General features: G+C 46.5%; 1 protein-coding gene across 1 annotated transcript in view; it reads right to left on the bottom strand.

The window, feature by feature from the left end:
* Window positions 1–11,482, bottom strand: part of Txnrd3 (thioredoxin reductase 3) — a 40,410-nt gene extending 28,928 nt beyond the window's left edge. The window contains exons 1-5 of the mRNA XM_008828576.3: window positions 11,309–11,482; window positions 4,746–4,806; window positions 3,390–3,499; window positions 401–505; window positions 146–218 (exon numbers count right to left, since the gene is read on the bottom strand). Of these exons, the coding sequence (XP_008826798.1) occupies window positions 146–218; window positions 401–505; window positions 3,390–3,499; window positions 4,746–4,806; window positions 11,309–11,467 (508 nt within the window). The 5' untranslated portion in view covers window positions 11,468–11,482. The remainder of the gene's footprint in view (window positions 1–145; window positions 219–400; window positions 506–3,389; window positions 3,500–4,745; window positions 4,807–11,308) is intronic.
* Between the last annotated feature and the right edge of the window lie 3,538 nt (window positions 11,483–15,020).

Raw genomic sequence — 15,020 nt, 5'->3', positions numbered from 1 at the left:
CTGGGCCATGGCGTTGTCTTTCCCAAGTCTGCACTTGTGGACTGTAACACTCATTCTCCTGAGAATGAGGCAGGCTTCAGTGACATTCTAGAAAAGGAGCAATTCCTGTACAGAGCAGAGGACAGAGGAGGTAGCAACAGCTTACCCCAGGTTGTGTCCTGAGGTGATGGGACCACGAAGTCCAGCACCATGACCTTCTTTCCCAGGTTGGCTGCTTCCTGGAAAAACAACCAGATGGACAGGTGTACTGTCACTTTCTTGTGTGCATTTTTCTCTCCATTAGATAACGGTCTAAACCTGTGAGACAACAAACTATTCTCCCTGAATTGTAAAACCGTAAGTTGTAAAGCTCCAACTGACTTCATGAAAAGTCGTCTGCATGTTCTGCTTATGCTCATACCTTCGCACATGAGAGGCCGCCAGAGCCACCGCCAATGATGATGAGGTCGTAATCGTGAGCCACGTCTTCCTGAAGGAGCTTCTGTAGTAGACCATTCTGATGTGCCTAGGGGTTACCAAGGGAGAATGAACACTGTAGGACCCTATGCGCAACCAGCATGGATTTCCTTTACTGAAAAAACCTAGGACTGCAGAGATGGCTCAGCAGTTAAGAGCATGTACTGTTCTTGCAGAGGGCCCAAGTCAGGTTCCCAGCACTCACAACCATCTACATCTCCAGTGCCAGGAGATCTGACATTCTCTCTGGCCTTGGAGTGCAATGCATGCACGTGGTGCACATAAACTGACACAAGCACACACACAGGCACATAAAAATAAAAAGTAAATATATTTTTAAATCTTAGGATAATGGGAGGGGCAGGGCAGAGGAGGGGTTATGAGGGATTGATGACACCAAAGGCGTTTAGAAAAGCCATATGGAAACTTACCATTAGAGAAACTACTTAAAATGTATACATATCCATTACAAAAAGAGATTAAAAGGAGTTACCTTATAATAGGGAGACATTGTCCCTACTAGACACCATAGGCTTATAAAGTAAAAAGCCCAGTGCCAGGAATGGACACCCTCTTATGAAGCTGTGGACCAGAGGTCCCAGAGACCCTCAAACAATACTGGCCATTGCCCCTGTTCTTGGTTACCCATCAGTCATGGTAAGACTCTCCTGCTGAAGACATTACATACATGAACTATAGAACAAACAAGGAGAAATCAAGCTTTGCTGAATTCAAAGCCTCATCTCTACTGTCTAGCTTTCATAGTGCTGAAGGGTGCTCTGCAAGCTACCTGAAGAGAAAATTTAGCAGGAACCTTACCTAGCTGTGAATCCTTGGAGTTACAAACAATGGCCTGACAAGATATGCTCACTGGTGCAATAGTGGTGTGAATATTATAGGAGTAACTAACTACTTTCTAATTATCCAATTAAGGATAGGATGGAGCCCATACCTGACATTGGATATGGGCTTCATAGGATGGAGCCCATACCTGACATTGCTATCAGGCCTAGGAGTCTGAGGTTAGACAGCCTATAGGCCATGTGAGAGAGCCTAATATAATTATTCTGCTACACAGATATAGTATTAAGCTGATTTCTAATGACTTATTGTTATATCCATAGATTAATACATCTCTCAACTCAGCTTCCTTATACAGCTGATGGTGATTAACACAGAGAACTAGCCATTGAGCAGAGAATAAGAGGCTACAGACTGCTTATCCCTGAATAGGACACCTATATCAAACTTCTGCCTTCCAGGGCTCAGGGATCATTGCAGAAGAGGGGAAGAAAGATTCCAAGAGCCAGAGGAGGTAGATGACCACAAGGAAACAAGAGTTTTCCAAGACCCCTGGGCAGTTATTCATATGAGCTCACAGCAATGGTGACAGCACAGACAAATCCCACATAAGCTCAAGCCAGACAAAATTCCAGCATAGACATGGGGTAGTGGGTTAAGAAACTCCAACCTACCCAAGGAACTACTGGCAACCAATGGCTGCTGGGAGGGAAAGATTTAGTCTCATTCAAGGATGAGACTCTTAGTGGTGAGCCAGGTTCCAGTGAATGAGCCCACAGTGGAAGAAGACATTTAGGGAGACAAATCTGACTCTATAGGCTTTAATGCATGTGGGGGGGTTATTTGGTGAGAGGTTAGTAAGGGGGTACAGATACAGGAGGGGATCTAAATATGATCAAAATACAATGTATACAATTTGCAAAAATTCAATTAAAAAAGGGAAAAAAATATTACCCTTGCCCCCAAAAATATTAGGGCTAGGGATTTAGCTAGCAAGCACAAGGCCCTCAGTTTGGTCCCCAACACCAAAAAGAAAGAAAAGACCCTCATAAATAAAATATCAATCATTTATATTGCAACTGTAAATTTATCTGGATCTAAGTAGAGTGTGACTAGCTGGAATGTATGTCAACAGACACAGCATATTTCTGGACACTGAACCAAAAGACTCACACATGCTAGGCAGGTGTTCTACCCCCGAGTCACATTCCATAAGCATCCAGTTTTAATCTGTCACCATCTAACTTAATGACTACTGTGCATGTCTTACACTATAAGAATCAAAAAGTTAAATAAAAGCTGTGGGCTCTGCACACAAATGTTCACAGCCTTGACAGGAGTTCTAACATTGATGTTCATAAACATCAATGTTTATGTTGACCTCATCTTACTGAGGAACAGTCTTCATTTCTCTCCCTATCAGGAGGAAGAGGCCTGTCCTCTCCCTGGTGACCTACCTGTCAGCCCCACTCCTTCCTTCTTAGCTTCTGTTGCATTCACTTTTCTTGGGGAGATGTGATCAAATAAATGTTTGTTCGCCTTAGCTGGGTACTACAAAGACATGATCCACCTAAGTCTAGGTTGGTGAACTCATGAGTTTAACTGGGTTGTTCATAGCACAGGGAACTTACAAGTAGCTAACAATGAAAAAGAGCCTGACTTTCCAGTTTAAATATCCCTAGGGAGGGGTAGAGCCACCTGTGCCATCTCATGAGTTATGAGCAGCTTCTGAGCCATTTTGAGCCCCTTGTGGGTCTCAAGCCCTTCACCATTATGTACACACACACACACACACACACACACACACACACACACACATACACACGAGTGGTAGTAGGCCCAATCCTATGAGGGTTTGATTCAGCCAATCACGGCTGCTCTGATTTAAAGACAACAAAGGCCATGCATGCCTGGACCTAAGCATTTTGGAATGGCTTCTGATTTAGTTAGTGCAAAAGCTCATTTTCCTTAACATCTTGAGGATTACCTGATAACCAGCCTCTATGCTTTTCCATTTTACAACCCCCAAAAGGCACTTAAATCAACTGTCATTTTCTCCCCATTGATAGATACTAGTTAAAACAAAATTTGAGCAGACAGCATTGAGGAACACATAGGAGAATTATGATTACCTGGAAGGTTCGGTCACATCCACCCATGTGTACTTTGTTCACGAAAATATTGGGCACAGTTTTCTGGTTGCTGATTTCTGTAAGCACTTCCTGAACATTGGCTCCATCATCTAAAGAATAAAGAATTCTATGAAGATGCTATAAAGGGTCCCCAACCTTGGCGAGCTGACGTGTTATAACACTCACCGCACTGGTGTTCACACCCATGACAGGTCATGTGCTCTGTAACTTCTCAAGATAATAGCTCAAGATAAGAAAGCAGCCATGATTTCAGAGAACATTTTAACAAAGACCTCACATGGGTTGCTTTCCAAACAGAGTCTTCTAGGTCAGGTTTTTTTTTTTTTAATTTTTAAAAAATATTTTATTTATTATTTTTATTTTATGTGTATGAGTGTATTGCCTGTATGTATGTGAGTGTACCCATGTTGTACAATGCCACAGAGGTAAGGAAAGGGCTTCTGATTCCCCTGGAACTGGAGTTAAGGATGGTTTGTAGCCGCCACGTGGGTGCTGGGAATCGAACCCGGGTCCTCTGCAAGAGTAGTCAGTGCTCTTAACCTCTGAGCCATCTCTTCAGCCCCCTAGATCAGTTTTTTACATGTAATTCATTGACCATGCCAAGAAAAAGGGATGAACACCCTCTTAAAAGAGCAAATATCAAGGTGAAATCGCTACAACAGTAATGACTCAAAAAATACTTCCTAATTTGAAAATTTATCATGAGCACAGTCTAAGTTTAATCCTCCGCATCTTGGAAAAACACCGGGGTACAGCTACTTAGGACTTAACATTAAATTGGTACAACGTTCTTTGGGAAAACCAAAGATTCCGGATTATTTTGCCTCTTAAGGCAACTTGATCAATAAAGAGCCAGTGTCTATGAAAGCAAAGTCATGTTTTTTCTGATCACTACCACCTGCCAAATTCCTGCAAAGAATGGCAAGTGTGAAGTGTTCAGTGACTGTCACCAGCATGGATGATAAGGTTCAAAACTAGAAAGCTGAAAACTTCCCCAACTCTCTCCCATGGGTATCTCCCCCAGGAAACAGGAGTGGTATCTTTTAAGGCAGCTTAATCTATTTCATAGAAAGCTGGAAGATAGACAGAAATGCCTCAAACATTTTGAAGTTAGCAGTTTACAGGTTCCCCCATACCCTTCCCTCAAATATGGAAAATCTACACCAAATTATTTGGCACTCAAAGGTTCATTTTCTGCACAGTTGAACACACACAAAAATGGTTCATCTAACAGAAGGATATAAGAATAAATTGAATGGAGAATCGAATAGGGCAAATGGAGAGGACCATCGTCTACTACAAACAATACCATGTGCTAGTAAGTAGCCCACTCACCAACTTGATCAAGTTCCAGGATGTTATAGTCAATGCCCAAGGAAGAAAAGAGTTCTTTAACCTGTAAGAGAAATCTACATTAGCCTCATGCTTACAAAAGGTTTAACAGCTATGAACTGTGACCATCGTAACACAGTGACAAGAGACATCCAGCACAGATGTCCTTCAAGAATTTGAGTTCTGGCCCTTGGTGTTTTCATTCTTTCCTCTGTACCATTTTCCCAGAGTAACCTAGCCCATGAGTTCCCTTTCTTTAACTCTGTCTCCTTAAGACTCCTGATCAACATCTGTCCAAATCTCTCTTCTGGCTCAGGATAGGTCCCTGGCACTAACCCACAGATACCATGCTCTAAATGTAAGTCATCTCCATCATTTCTCTTCCTGTTTGTATTTCCATTCAACAGTCATTAGTTCATTCAACCATTTCAAATCAACCATCAAGCACCTAGGATCAGTCACTTGGGTTTCTAAGTCTGTGAAATGCAAGGATGAACCAGACACATTCTCTGCCCTCTAGGATAGGCAACAGAAACACAGTGACAATTTAACTATCCTTTGTTTACCGGCTGCTCACCAGACTACCCCAAAGCCTGCACATAGTATCAGACCCACAGCACAGCCTGCATTGTAACAACTGTGCAAAGCTCTGGCTGGGCATCACTTGAACACTTCCCTCCCAGGCATCTTCCAGGCCACACTAACTCCCCATCTACCCAAGGGCAGCAACAGCCAAGTCTTAGTTCACTGTGTGGACCTGTTTGGCCTTTAGTTCCCAACAGCATCTATATCTCCAGTTCTCTCTGTCATCATCTTTATACCTCCAGTTCCCAAAATTGAAGCCAGTGGTCTTTTCAAAGCCACTTTGTGACCCGTTACTTGAAACTCTTCGATGCCCTCAGCCTTCAAAATAAAACCTGGAGGTGCCAAGGCCTTAGCAGACTTATACCATGGTGAAACATATGTAACCATGATAATTAGTAATTATTTAAGAGCATTTGGCAAATGAGCATTTACTTTATAAAGTCTACTAAAATCTCAGAAAGAGCAGAGCCTGTGGCCCATGAGCCTGGTCCTACCTCTTACTCCCCTGGTGGGAATTCCAAATAAGCGTGGCTCCAAAATAGTATCTCATCCAAATGGCAGGTAGCCAGCATCTCTCAGCCCCACCCCAGCTCTGACTCACAGAGGCTGCCTCCTGGCATGGAGAGCCAACAAAACAGGGGCTCCCTTCCTCCACTCAGCCCTATTTGAGGTCAAAGGCTGTATGCAGTAGCAGGTAGAAAATACTAGGGCCCCAATCACCCTCTTCCTGTGTACCCTGTAAGGTCAAGTTCCAGGAAAAGAAAGGTAAGCCAGAATGGCAAGACCAAAGGCTGCAGGCCCATTAGGAACCCTGATCATGAGGCAAGGCTGTCACTCACTGAGAATTAGGTCACTATCCCCACCTCTAGCTCAGAAACAGGCAACAGGGCTTTTGTAAGGGGAGAGGCAGGCCATAATAGCAGAGAGCTCCTGACTGACTTCATTTGAAATGGTCTGAGGGGAAACTCAAGCTCAAAGGCACTCTTGGAACCATGAAGACTACTTGGTAAGAAATGAGGAAGAGGTCAACAGTTCCCTTAAAGCACCAGGCTAATCCACCAGTCAGGTAGATTACAGGGAGAACAAGGGCAGTCACTGTGGGAAAGGATGATGATGCCCCAGAAAAATAAAATTAGAAATACCTACATCCCAGCAATGCCATTTCCAGTTATATACCCAAACAATGGAAGGCAGTGACTCAAGCAGGCATATCTGTTCACTCACGTTTGCTGTATTACTCCAAGAGCCAAAAGGCACAGTTTGGTGAAAGCAAGACAAGTATCAACTGGCCCTTGGACAGAAAGGTAAGATGTATACACACACACACACACACACACACACACACACACACACACACAATGGTTTATTATTCACCCTTAAGGAAGAGGAACATTCCAACTCACGCTACAACATGGACAACTTGGGGGCCTTGTCGTAAGTGAAACAAGACAGATGAAAGAGACTGACTCAGAATGATTTTACTCACATACACCCAGAGTGGTCAGACTCACAGGAAGTCAGTGTTTAATGGGCGTAGAATTTCAGTTATAAAAGTTCTGGAGAAAGATGGTGGTGAATCTGCCTTGTGAATGCAGATGGTGGTGATTCAACATTGTGAATCTGCCTAATGTCACTCACATATACTCTGAAAGATGGTTAAAACTGTAAATTTTATATTATGGACAGTTTACTACAGTAATTTTTAACAAGCAAATTAATAACAACATAAAATAGTAAATCACAAATGCATGAAATCAAGATGGAGGCAGTGCCTTAAAATTAATGTAACAAATGTGTTTTTAAAAAAATCAAGGACACAGGTACCTAGTGCATTCCGGTGCAGATGTTTAAAGACCCTTTGGGGGGGTCCCCCGCTCACCTCTGGGGTCGGGGGCGGGTGGGCCCAAGGGGAGGTCCGGGATCCATCCCTGCTCCCTCGGACTCCGCCCCTCCACAGTCTTTCCTCGGGTGGGGGGGGGGCGGGAGCCCCCCTGGGCGCCTGTGGGGTCCGTCTGAGCACTCTCCCACTTGCACCCGGTGCATCTGATCCCCGTGTCCGACCTTTCTGACCCCCCTCTGCGTGGGGCTGGAGAGATGGCTCAGCAGTTAAGAACACGGTTGTTCTTGCAGAGGACCCCGGTTCTAATCCCAGCACCCACATGGCAGCTAACAACTGTCCATAACTCCAATCCCAGGGGATCTGACAGCCTCTTCTGACCTCTGCCTGACTTCTGTGGGCACTGAACGACACAGGTGCACTTACCTACATGCAGGCAATACACACATACACATAAAATAAAAGTAAGAAATAAAATTTAAAAAAAATCAAGGACAGCTGTTAAGGTTTGGTTCAGGTTATCTTACATCTGTCCTTCAACCATGATTTGCTAGTCTAGCTGTCTCTACACTTAGTTCTCTAAGTTTTGTGTGATGGCCAGACTTCAAATCATGGACAGATCCTGCTACAGCTCTGGTAAATTTTCTTTGCCACATTACTAAGTCCACACTTACCAGCAAAGCATTTTAAAGCACTTCAACTTGTGAAATTTCACTTCCAGCCCTTTCCTGGGAAGTCTCCTGGTTCCCTTTCTTATATCCATGCTGAGTCACACTACCTTCCTTTGTTCTCTCAGGTCTTTGCCTACATCAATTCTTTACCTGGTGTTTTTTCTTACCTCAGACATCCACCTTACCCAACAAGGACCAGCCTACCTGTTCTCACCTTAGCCTGTCCTCATCCCCCACAGAAACTACTGTTTTATTCTTCATTCCCATGGCCTTCATTTGTCATAAGCTCTTCTTTCTGAATGTGAGCGCTAGCTGATGACAGCTCAGCTACTCTGGAGTTCTCAGGAGGCCAAAACCATTTTCTATTGTCTAACATGCTAAGCACCTAGTAACTAATGGTAAATGACATTACCAGCCAATCAGGGAACAAATCTCTACTTGATCCTGAAGGGATCATATGTGGAATATGGCACTGGATTGTGGGTGATACATTTACAAGGCCTATGAGCAGACAAAATCAAGTCAGTGAATGGCCTGGTTAAAAACAGATGTGAGAAGGCAGGCTTCTAGACCAGGCAAGAAAAACACTCAGGGAAATTGCTAGAAGACCTACCATCAAAGTGGAAGTGGGAAGGCTGAGGCAGCAAGGTGGAAGTTCAGGCCAGCCTGGGCTACCTAAGGGATCCTGTCTCAAAAAGTGTCTTCCTTACTCCTAAAAATCACTGCACATGTGCGCGCGCGCGTGCGCACACACACACACACACACACACACACACACACACACACAAACCAGAAAGACACCTGCATGTATGAAGACCAGATGGATGGAAAGGATAAGCTCTCCAGTGAATGAAATAGGGTAAAGGTAAAACCTGAACTAGACCTCATCCACACCAACACCAATTCCACATGGACTAAAGGGACCATATGGATGAAAACCAGACCACAAAACATGCAGGAGTCACATCAGAGGTCTTTATGAGCACAGAGAATAAAACAGAGCTCCTTGTAAGACTCAAAGCCACAATCTGTGAAAAAAGGAGGGTGGGTCCCACTACACACCTCACAAACCCAGTTATCAAAGACCTAAGACAGCCTATAAATCAGAAAGATAAGAAACAAAAGACCTGAATGGTTCACAAGAGGAAACTCAAATGAGCCATAAACAAAAGGGTTTCCTGAGGGAAATGTAAAAGTCAAGCCACAGTGAAAGACCATAATCTACCAGAACAGGAAAACTGAAAAACAGAGACTGTAAGCAAGGATACAGAGCCAGAGGAACTGTGACACACTCACTAGCAGGAGGCCAAATCAGTATAAGGACCTGGTAACACCCTGGGATTACATCCCGTTACTGTGATTGCTCTCACACATCTCCACAATCCAGCAATTCAGATTAAAGACACCCATCCCTCCAGAGTACAGATAGGTAGGTCTAGCAGGTGTGTACTTCGAAATGTAACACAAAACAGGCATCCTGCCATGTTGTTTTTAGGATTAAAATGCTAAACCAGTTGTCAGGGCTCATGCCTATAATCCCAGTAGTTAGGGAGGCTGGGGCAAGTGGATTGCCACAACTTCAATGCCAGCCTGGGTTACATAGTGAGTTTCAGGCCAACCTGGGAGCATCAGATCCTGTCAAAAACAAAACAACAGTGAACTAACAATTAATGTGTGGTGTGGTTTAGCCTAGGGGACAGTACAGTAGTGAGAATTAATGTACCAGAGCTACGGGTACTAACACAGGCATCTCTAAGCGTAACTGCTGAAGAAATAAATGTAAAACAATGTGTGTGACTCTACCTACACAAAGGCCCAATCGGGCCAAAAGGAACAAAATACTGTTAATAATAGGTATGCATCTAGCGGCTCTGTAGAGAAGAGCAAGTGATATTCAACAGTGGTTAACCCTGCCAGGAGGGAGGAAACATCCAAACTACAAGCTGCTGGTGTCATTTTATTAGTTTTTAAAATGAATACATATTCATGTGTGTGTGTGTGTGTGTCTGTGTCTGTGTGTGTGTGTGTGTGTCTGTGTGTGTGTGTCTGTGTATGCGTGATGTGCAGGCCAGAGAACAGCCTCAGGTGTCATTCCCAGGAAGGTGGCCTACCACCTTTGAGATAAACGCTTTCTCTCTGGCCTGAAGTTCATCAGTTAGGTTAGGCTAGACCCACTTGTTTCTGACTCTTAGGTGCTAGGATAAAGTGCTCCCCACTATGCCTGTCATTTTTAACACGAGTCCTGGGGATCGAACTCAGGTCCTACAGCTAGCAATGTTTTGTTCTGCCTTGTTTGTTTCTTGTGACAAGGTCTCTGGTAGTCCAGGCTGGCCATGAATACATGATCCTCCTGCCTCAGGATCTCTTTTTTAACAGTGCTAGATGGAACCCAGGGCCTGGCTAACCATTGAACTACACTCCTGACCCTTATTATTTCAACTTTCTGACAATATTAATAGCAAAATATTGAAGATCTCCATCTTGCTGGTAGGCTATCTTCCAAAGATTTGTTTTAAAGCTTATAATAGAGAAATAATGCTGAATGCCCACAGCCCCAAAAGTTGTGGAGTATGCAACAGAGCTTAACTACCCACGACTTCCAACAGCGCTTACAACCTCCCTTACCTTCATCTTACAAGTTAATACCTGGGTCCTGCCTAGTTCTAAAACCTGGTCACAAAACCAAACACCAGGGTTAACAAGTGGGATCTGAACCCAGCTCCATTGGACCTTGACATTGCTTGCATTTTCCAAGCAAGACAAAATTTTAAAGATTTTTCTTGTCTTGATAAACTTAAGCCCACACCAAGAGCACATAACCGAGCTGGGAGGACAGAATAGGCTATAGTAGGACGGGGTGAGCTGGAAGCAGGGTGGACCAGGTCCCAGGTCTGGCTCCCAGCAGGCCATGATGACCTTCGCCTGCCCAGTGCTTCTGAGTGGCTCCAGGTCGGCCCTGGACCCGCCCGGCCCCTCCCTGGCCTGGCCCCGACCCCAGGATCCAGCCCGCTGAACTCCACTCAGACACCCCCACAACATCAGCTTTTCCCCACCCACTAAGACCTGCCCCTGAGCAGGCCCAGAGCCCCAAGTCTCTCCATCCCCCAACCCGCTCTGCCTCTGGGTCCAGTCCATTGAGCTCTGTCACTGAGTCCCACTCCCACCCTGGGTTCCGCTCCCAGAGCTCCACCCCGCCCCGCGGCTCCAACCCACCCGCAGCTCCACCCCGTCCCGCAAGCTCCACCCCGCCCCGCAGCTCCAACCCGCCCCGCAGCTCCACCCGGTCCCGCAACCTCCACCCTGCCCCGCAGCTCCGCCCCGCAGCTCCACCCCGCCCCGCAGCTCAGCTCCGACCCAGCCCGAGCGTCTTGTCTCTTCCGACCGGGAGCCCTTCCCCTTAGCTTGCCCCTTCAGTCCCGCCCCGTATGGCCCCTGACACCTGCCTGTTCCGACTCCGCCCCGGCCCCGCCTACCCGCGTGCTGTGGGGACAGTAGCTCTTGCTGAAGATCATCACCCGGTTGCCCTCGATGAGGTCGCGGAGGCGACGCCGGACCTCCTCGCGGGCCTCGGAGAACTGGCGGCTGGTCCCGGGGGACGACAGGCGGGCGCGGCGCTCGGGCGGCGACGACATGGGCCCGCCGCGGACAGTGCCCAGACGGCGGCTGGGGACGACACCCGCCTTCCCCAGCCCAGGCGACGTCTGCGCCCGCGGCGCCGGTGGCGGCGGCGGCGGCGGGGACGGCGGCTGTTCCAGGGCTTCGCTCTGGCTCCAGGCCGGACTGGCCAGGCCGAGCCTGTGAGGAACCGGGACTCGGACGACCGCGGAGAGAATGGCGGCTGCCGAGGGGAAGGCGCGGGCTCCGCCACTGAGGACCTGTGAACGGAGAGTCACTCGGGGCCACTACTCGGCCCCGCCCCCACTCGACCTCGGCCCCGCTCACGTGGTGCCCCCGCCCACTGAACAACCCCGCCCCCCCACTGCAAAACCTGGCCCTGCAGTGTAGCCAGGCCTCCTAAAATAACTCCGCCCCACCGAGTACCACCACCCCCCCAGTGCAGTCCACCCTGAAACCGCATGAGGCCCCGCCCACAGAGCACAGCTTAACGCCCCGCCTACTAAGCAACCAGTCTCCTAGGTTCAGACCCCATCTTGCAGTGTAGCCACACCCCCTAAGCAACCCCACCTCTACACCACAGGCAAACCCCCAGGCTGGTCCGCCTTCTGACCCCCATCACTACCACCCCGAATAGCCCCCCAATCCACTCCCCACCTGCTCACCCTCACTCCCCGAGTTGAAGTCTGGCCTGCCCAAAGGAGTCATACCTTGGCACAACCATGCAAACAGGAACTAGGCCGCCTACCCAGGGGCATAGTAGTCACTTGCCATTTACAAAGGTGCAGAATCAAACTTGGTATGCTCCTTTACTGTAATTATTATTTTATTACAGCTACTGCCGCCTAGCCTCTGTGAGGAGGCCCAGAGACTTCTGGGCAGCAGTACTTTCCCCTCCTAATTCTTGCCACTAGCCTCCTCAAGCTACATAGATACTCGTCGGAAAGGGAAGGTATTTCCATTTTAGTTTTGGAAATGTCAGTAAATCCATCTCTAGGAAAGACTAAGTGTGCATCACTCAAGCTGAATAAAACACCTTTCCTATTGCAATGCAGTTTCAGCATGAGGTTCCTAGGCCACAGGCTCTCAGTTTCCTGCCACATAGCATCCTGGAACCACTCAAAACAAAGAGACCCAACATCTGTGTCTAGACAAATACTGTAGGCAACATTTATAAGGGAAGCCAGAGAGCTACCTTGCTCTGGGTGAAATGAAGACACAGAAAACCCAGAAGGAGCTCTCATCAGAACAGAAACGTTGTCAGGCTCACCTCCAGCCTCCAGAACCAGGAAATCTCTGTTTCTAGGCCAGCCAGCCTGTGGTACTGTTGTAGCAGCCTGCACACACTACCATGCCCATTCTTCTTCTTGTCAGGTAGATCTTGGCATAAATGGTACCTTCCTGAGGACCCCTTGCTATATATCCCAAACCAAATACCTCAAGCTCCACCATTTCCCACATTTCTAGATAAGATGGGGATAGGAAGGATGGATGGGGCACTTATATATTCTATATTGTAAATGTACATTCATTTCCTACACTGTAAAAGGAATACACAGATACAGACACACACACACACACACACACACACACACACACACACACTGTAAAAGCTTTATTGGTCCTGAGTTTAACCCCCAGCTCAGGTAGCGCCTAGAGGAACACAGAACTGATACCAGAAGACACTGACCATGCTGAGCACCCTTGGGAGTGTTCGAATCCAGCCGTCCAGAGAGCAGTATGAGGGAAGCACAGAAGAGTCAAGGAGAGAAGCACCCACGAGTGTCAGGGACCAGGCTGCCCAGCTGACCCCAGCTGACCAGAGCTCTGGAATGATGGACTGTCTTTGTCCCTCCTCCCTATGTAACGTGCAGGCTGGAGATGAGGTGGAAGGCTATTTTCCTAAGGGTGAACCTATGGTCTCAGATCTCCAGCTCTGAATAAGTGAAACTTAGATTCAATTCCTATCTCTGTTCATTGGCATTTTTAGTTTAACACTGTTAAAACATTGTTAAAAATCACTATTAGTGTAATAAGTTTTAAATTTCTTTGTGTGCATGTTCATGTGTAGATGAGTGCACATGTGTGTTCAGGTACATGTGTGTACATGTGTACACATATGTGTGTAGGGCCAAAGGTCAATCAATCTCAAGTAGCGGTCCTCCAAAGTTATCCTTTTGGATTTTTTTTATTATTGAATTTTTATGTAGTTCAGACAGAAAACACCTTTATACCACTTTCGTAGATTCTGTCATGTGTGAAGGTCTATCATGTCAAGTTAGTGTCCCCAGATGTCCCTCAGTGCAAGTTCATCCACTGGGATCTAGTCAGCTGATCTAGAGTCCCTCCCTTTAAGAAGATCAGTTCTTCCTCTCCCAGCAGTAATCAGCTGCTAATAATTCTTCAACTAAGATTGGGGCCTGCTGTTCATTTCCACAGTTCTGTGCTGGTTTGTCTGCTTAAGTTTGCATGGGTCTTGTGTACCCATTGCTGTAGGTTTGTGTGTGAAGAATCCCAGGTGCTTTAAGGGCTATTTCCATATGGTCATGCACCTTGTTCCTGGTTCTTACAATCTTTCCACCCCATCTTCCACAATGGTCCCCGAGCCCTGAATGGGTGGATTTTAATATAGGAGTCCTGTCCGAGGACCCACACTCTGCTGACTGAGTTTTGACCATTTGTGACCTTTTGTGTTCCTGGCCATCTGTTGCATGAGGGAGTGTCATTGATGAGAGTTGAAAGATGAGTTGGTGTTCTCTTCATCCCTTGTTCTATGTTCCATGAGCCTTAAGTGTAGTGGTTGTATCCTAGATGTGCCACTTAGGCTTGGGCAATTCACAGGCAATCACTGTGTGTGACCAGTTGTGAAACTCTGTAATTATCTCTGTCTCTTGAAAAAGAAGCTTCTTTGATGGGTGGTAACTGGGATACTTGTCTGTAACTTTAAGGATCCATATTTTGCACAGTCAGAAATTATGTTTGTCTAGGGATGTGACAGCCTTGGAGTTTTCTCTAAGATCTATGACCTCTCCAGCTATGTGTATTTGGCTAGGTTTATAGTACCACACATGAGTTTCCTCCCATTGAGTGGGCTTTAAGTCCAATTAGGTAGCTGTTGATTACCCCGAAGATAAAAGTGCCACTACTGCATCAATGTTGTTTACTGTGTGGTTTTTAGGCCTTGAAGCTGGAGTTGAACCATAGATTGATGTTCTTCCTTACCAGCTTGCATAATGCTCTCCAAAGCTATGAGCGCTGTCCTTCAGGGGAGGTGGCATCCAGGTCAGTTCCAGCTCCATTGCTCCAAATCCTATGTCCAAAGTATGTCCTGTCTTCAGCAATAGGGTCTTACAGTCAAGTTCTGGGAGGCAATCAAGGACTGTGGCAATAGCCTGTGTAATTTTGGAAGTCTCTCAGACTACCCTGACCAACAACTCGAAGATTTCTCCTGGCTGGCACTGTTCTTGTTATGTCATCTTCAGCCATGCTCACAGACTCACGTAAGGATATTGTATGTGTAATTTCTCAGTAGGTTTTTGGACTAGTACAAGTCCTTCTGGTTTTTTATAC

This window comes from Nannospalax galili, unplaced genomic scaffold, assembly GCF_000622305.1.
Source record: "Nannospalax galili isolate Female #2095 unplaced genomic scaffold, S.galili_v1.0 scaffold332, whole genome shotgun sequence".
Classification (NCBI taxonomy): domain Eukaryota; kingdom Metazoa; phylum Chordata; class Mammalia; order Rodentia; family Spalacidae; genus Nannospalax; species Nannospalax galili.
This window is presented reverse-complemented; position numbering and strand designations above follow the sequence as displayed.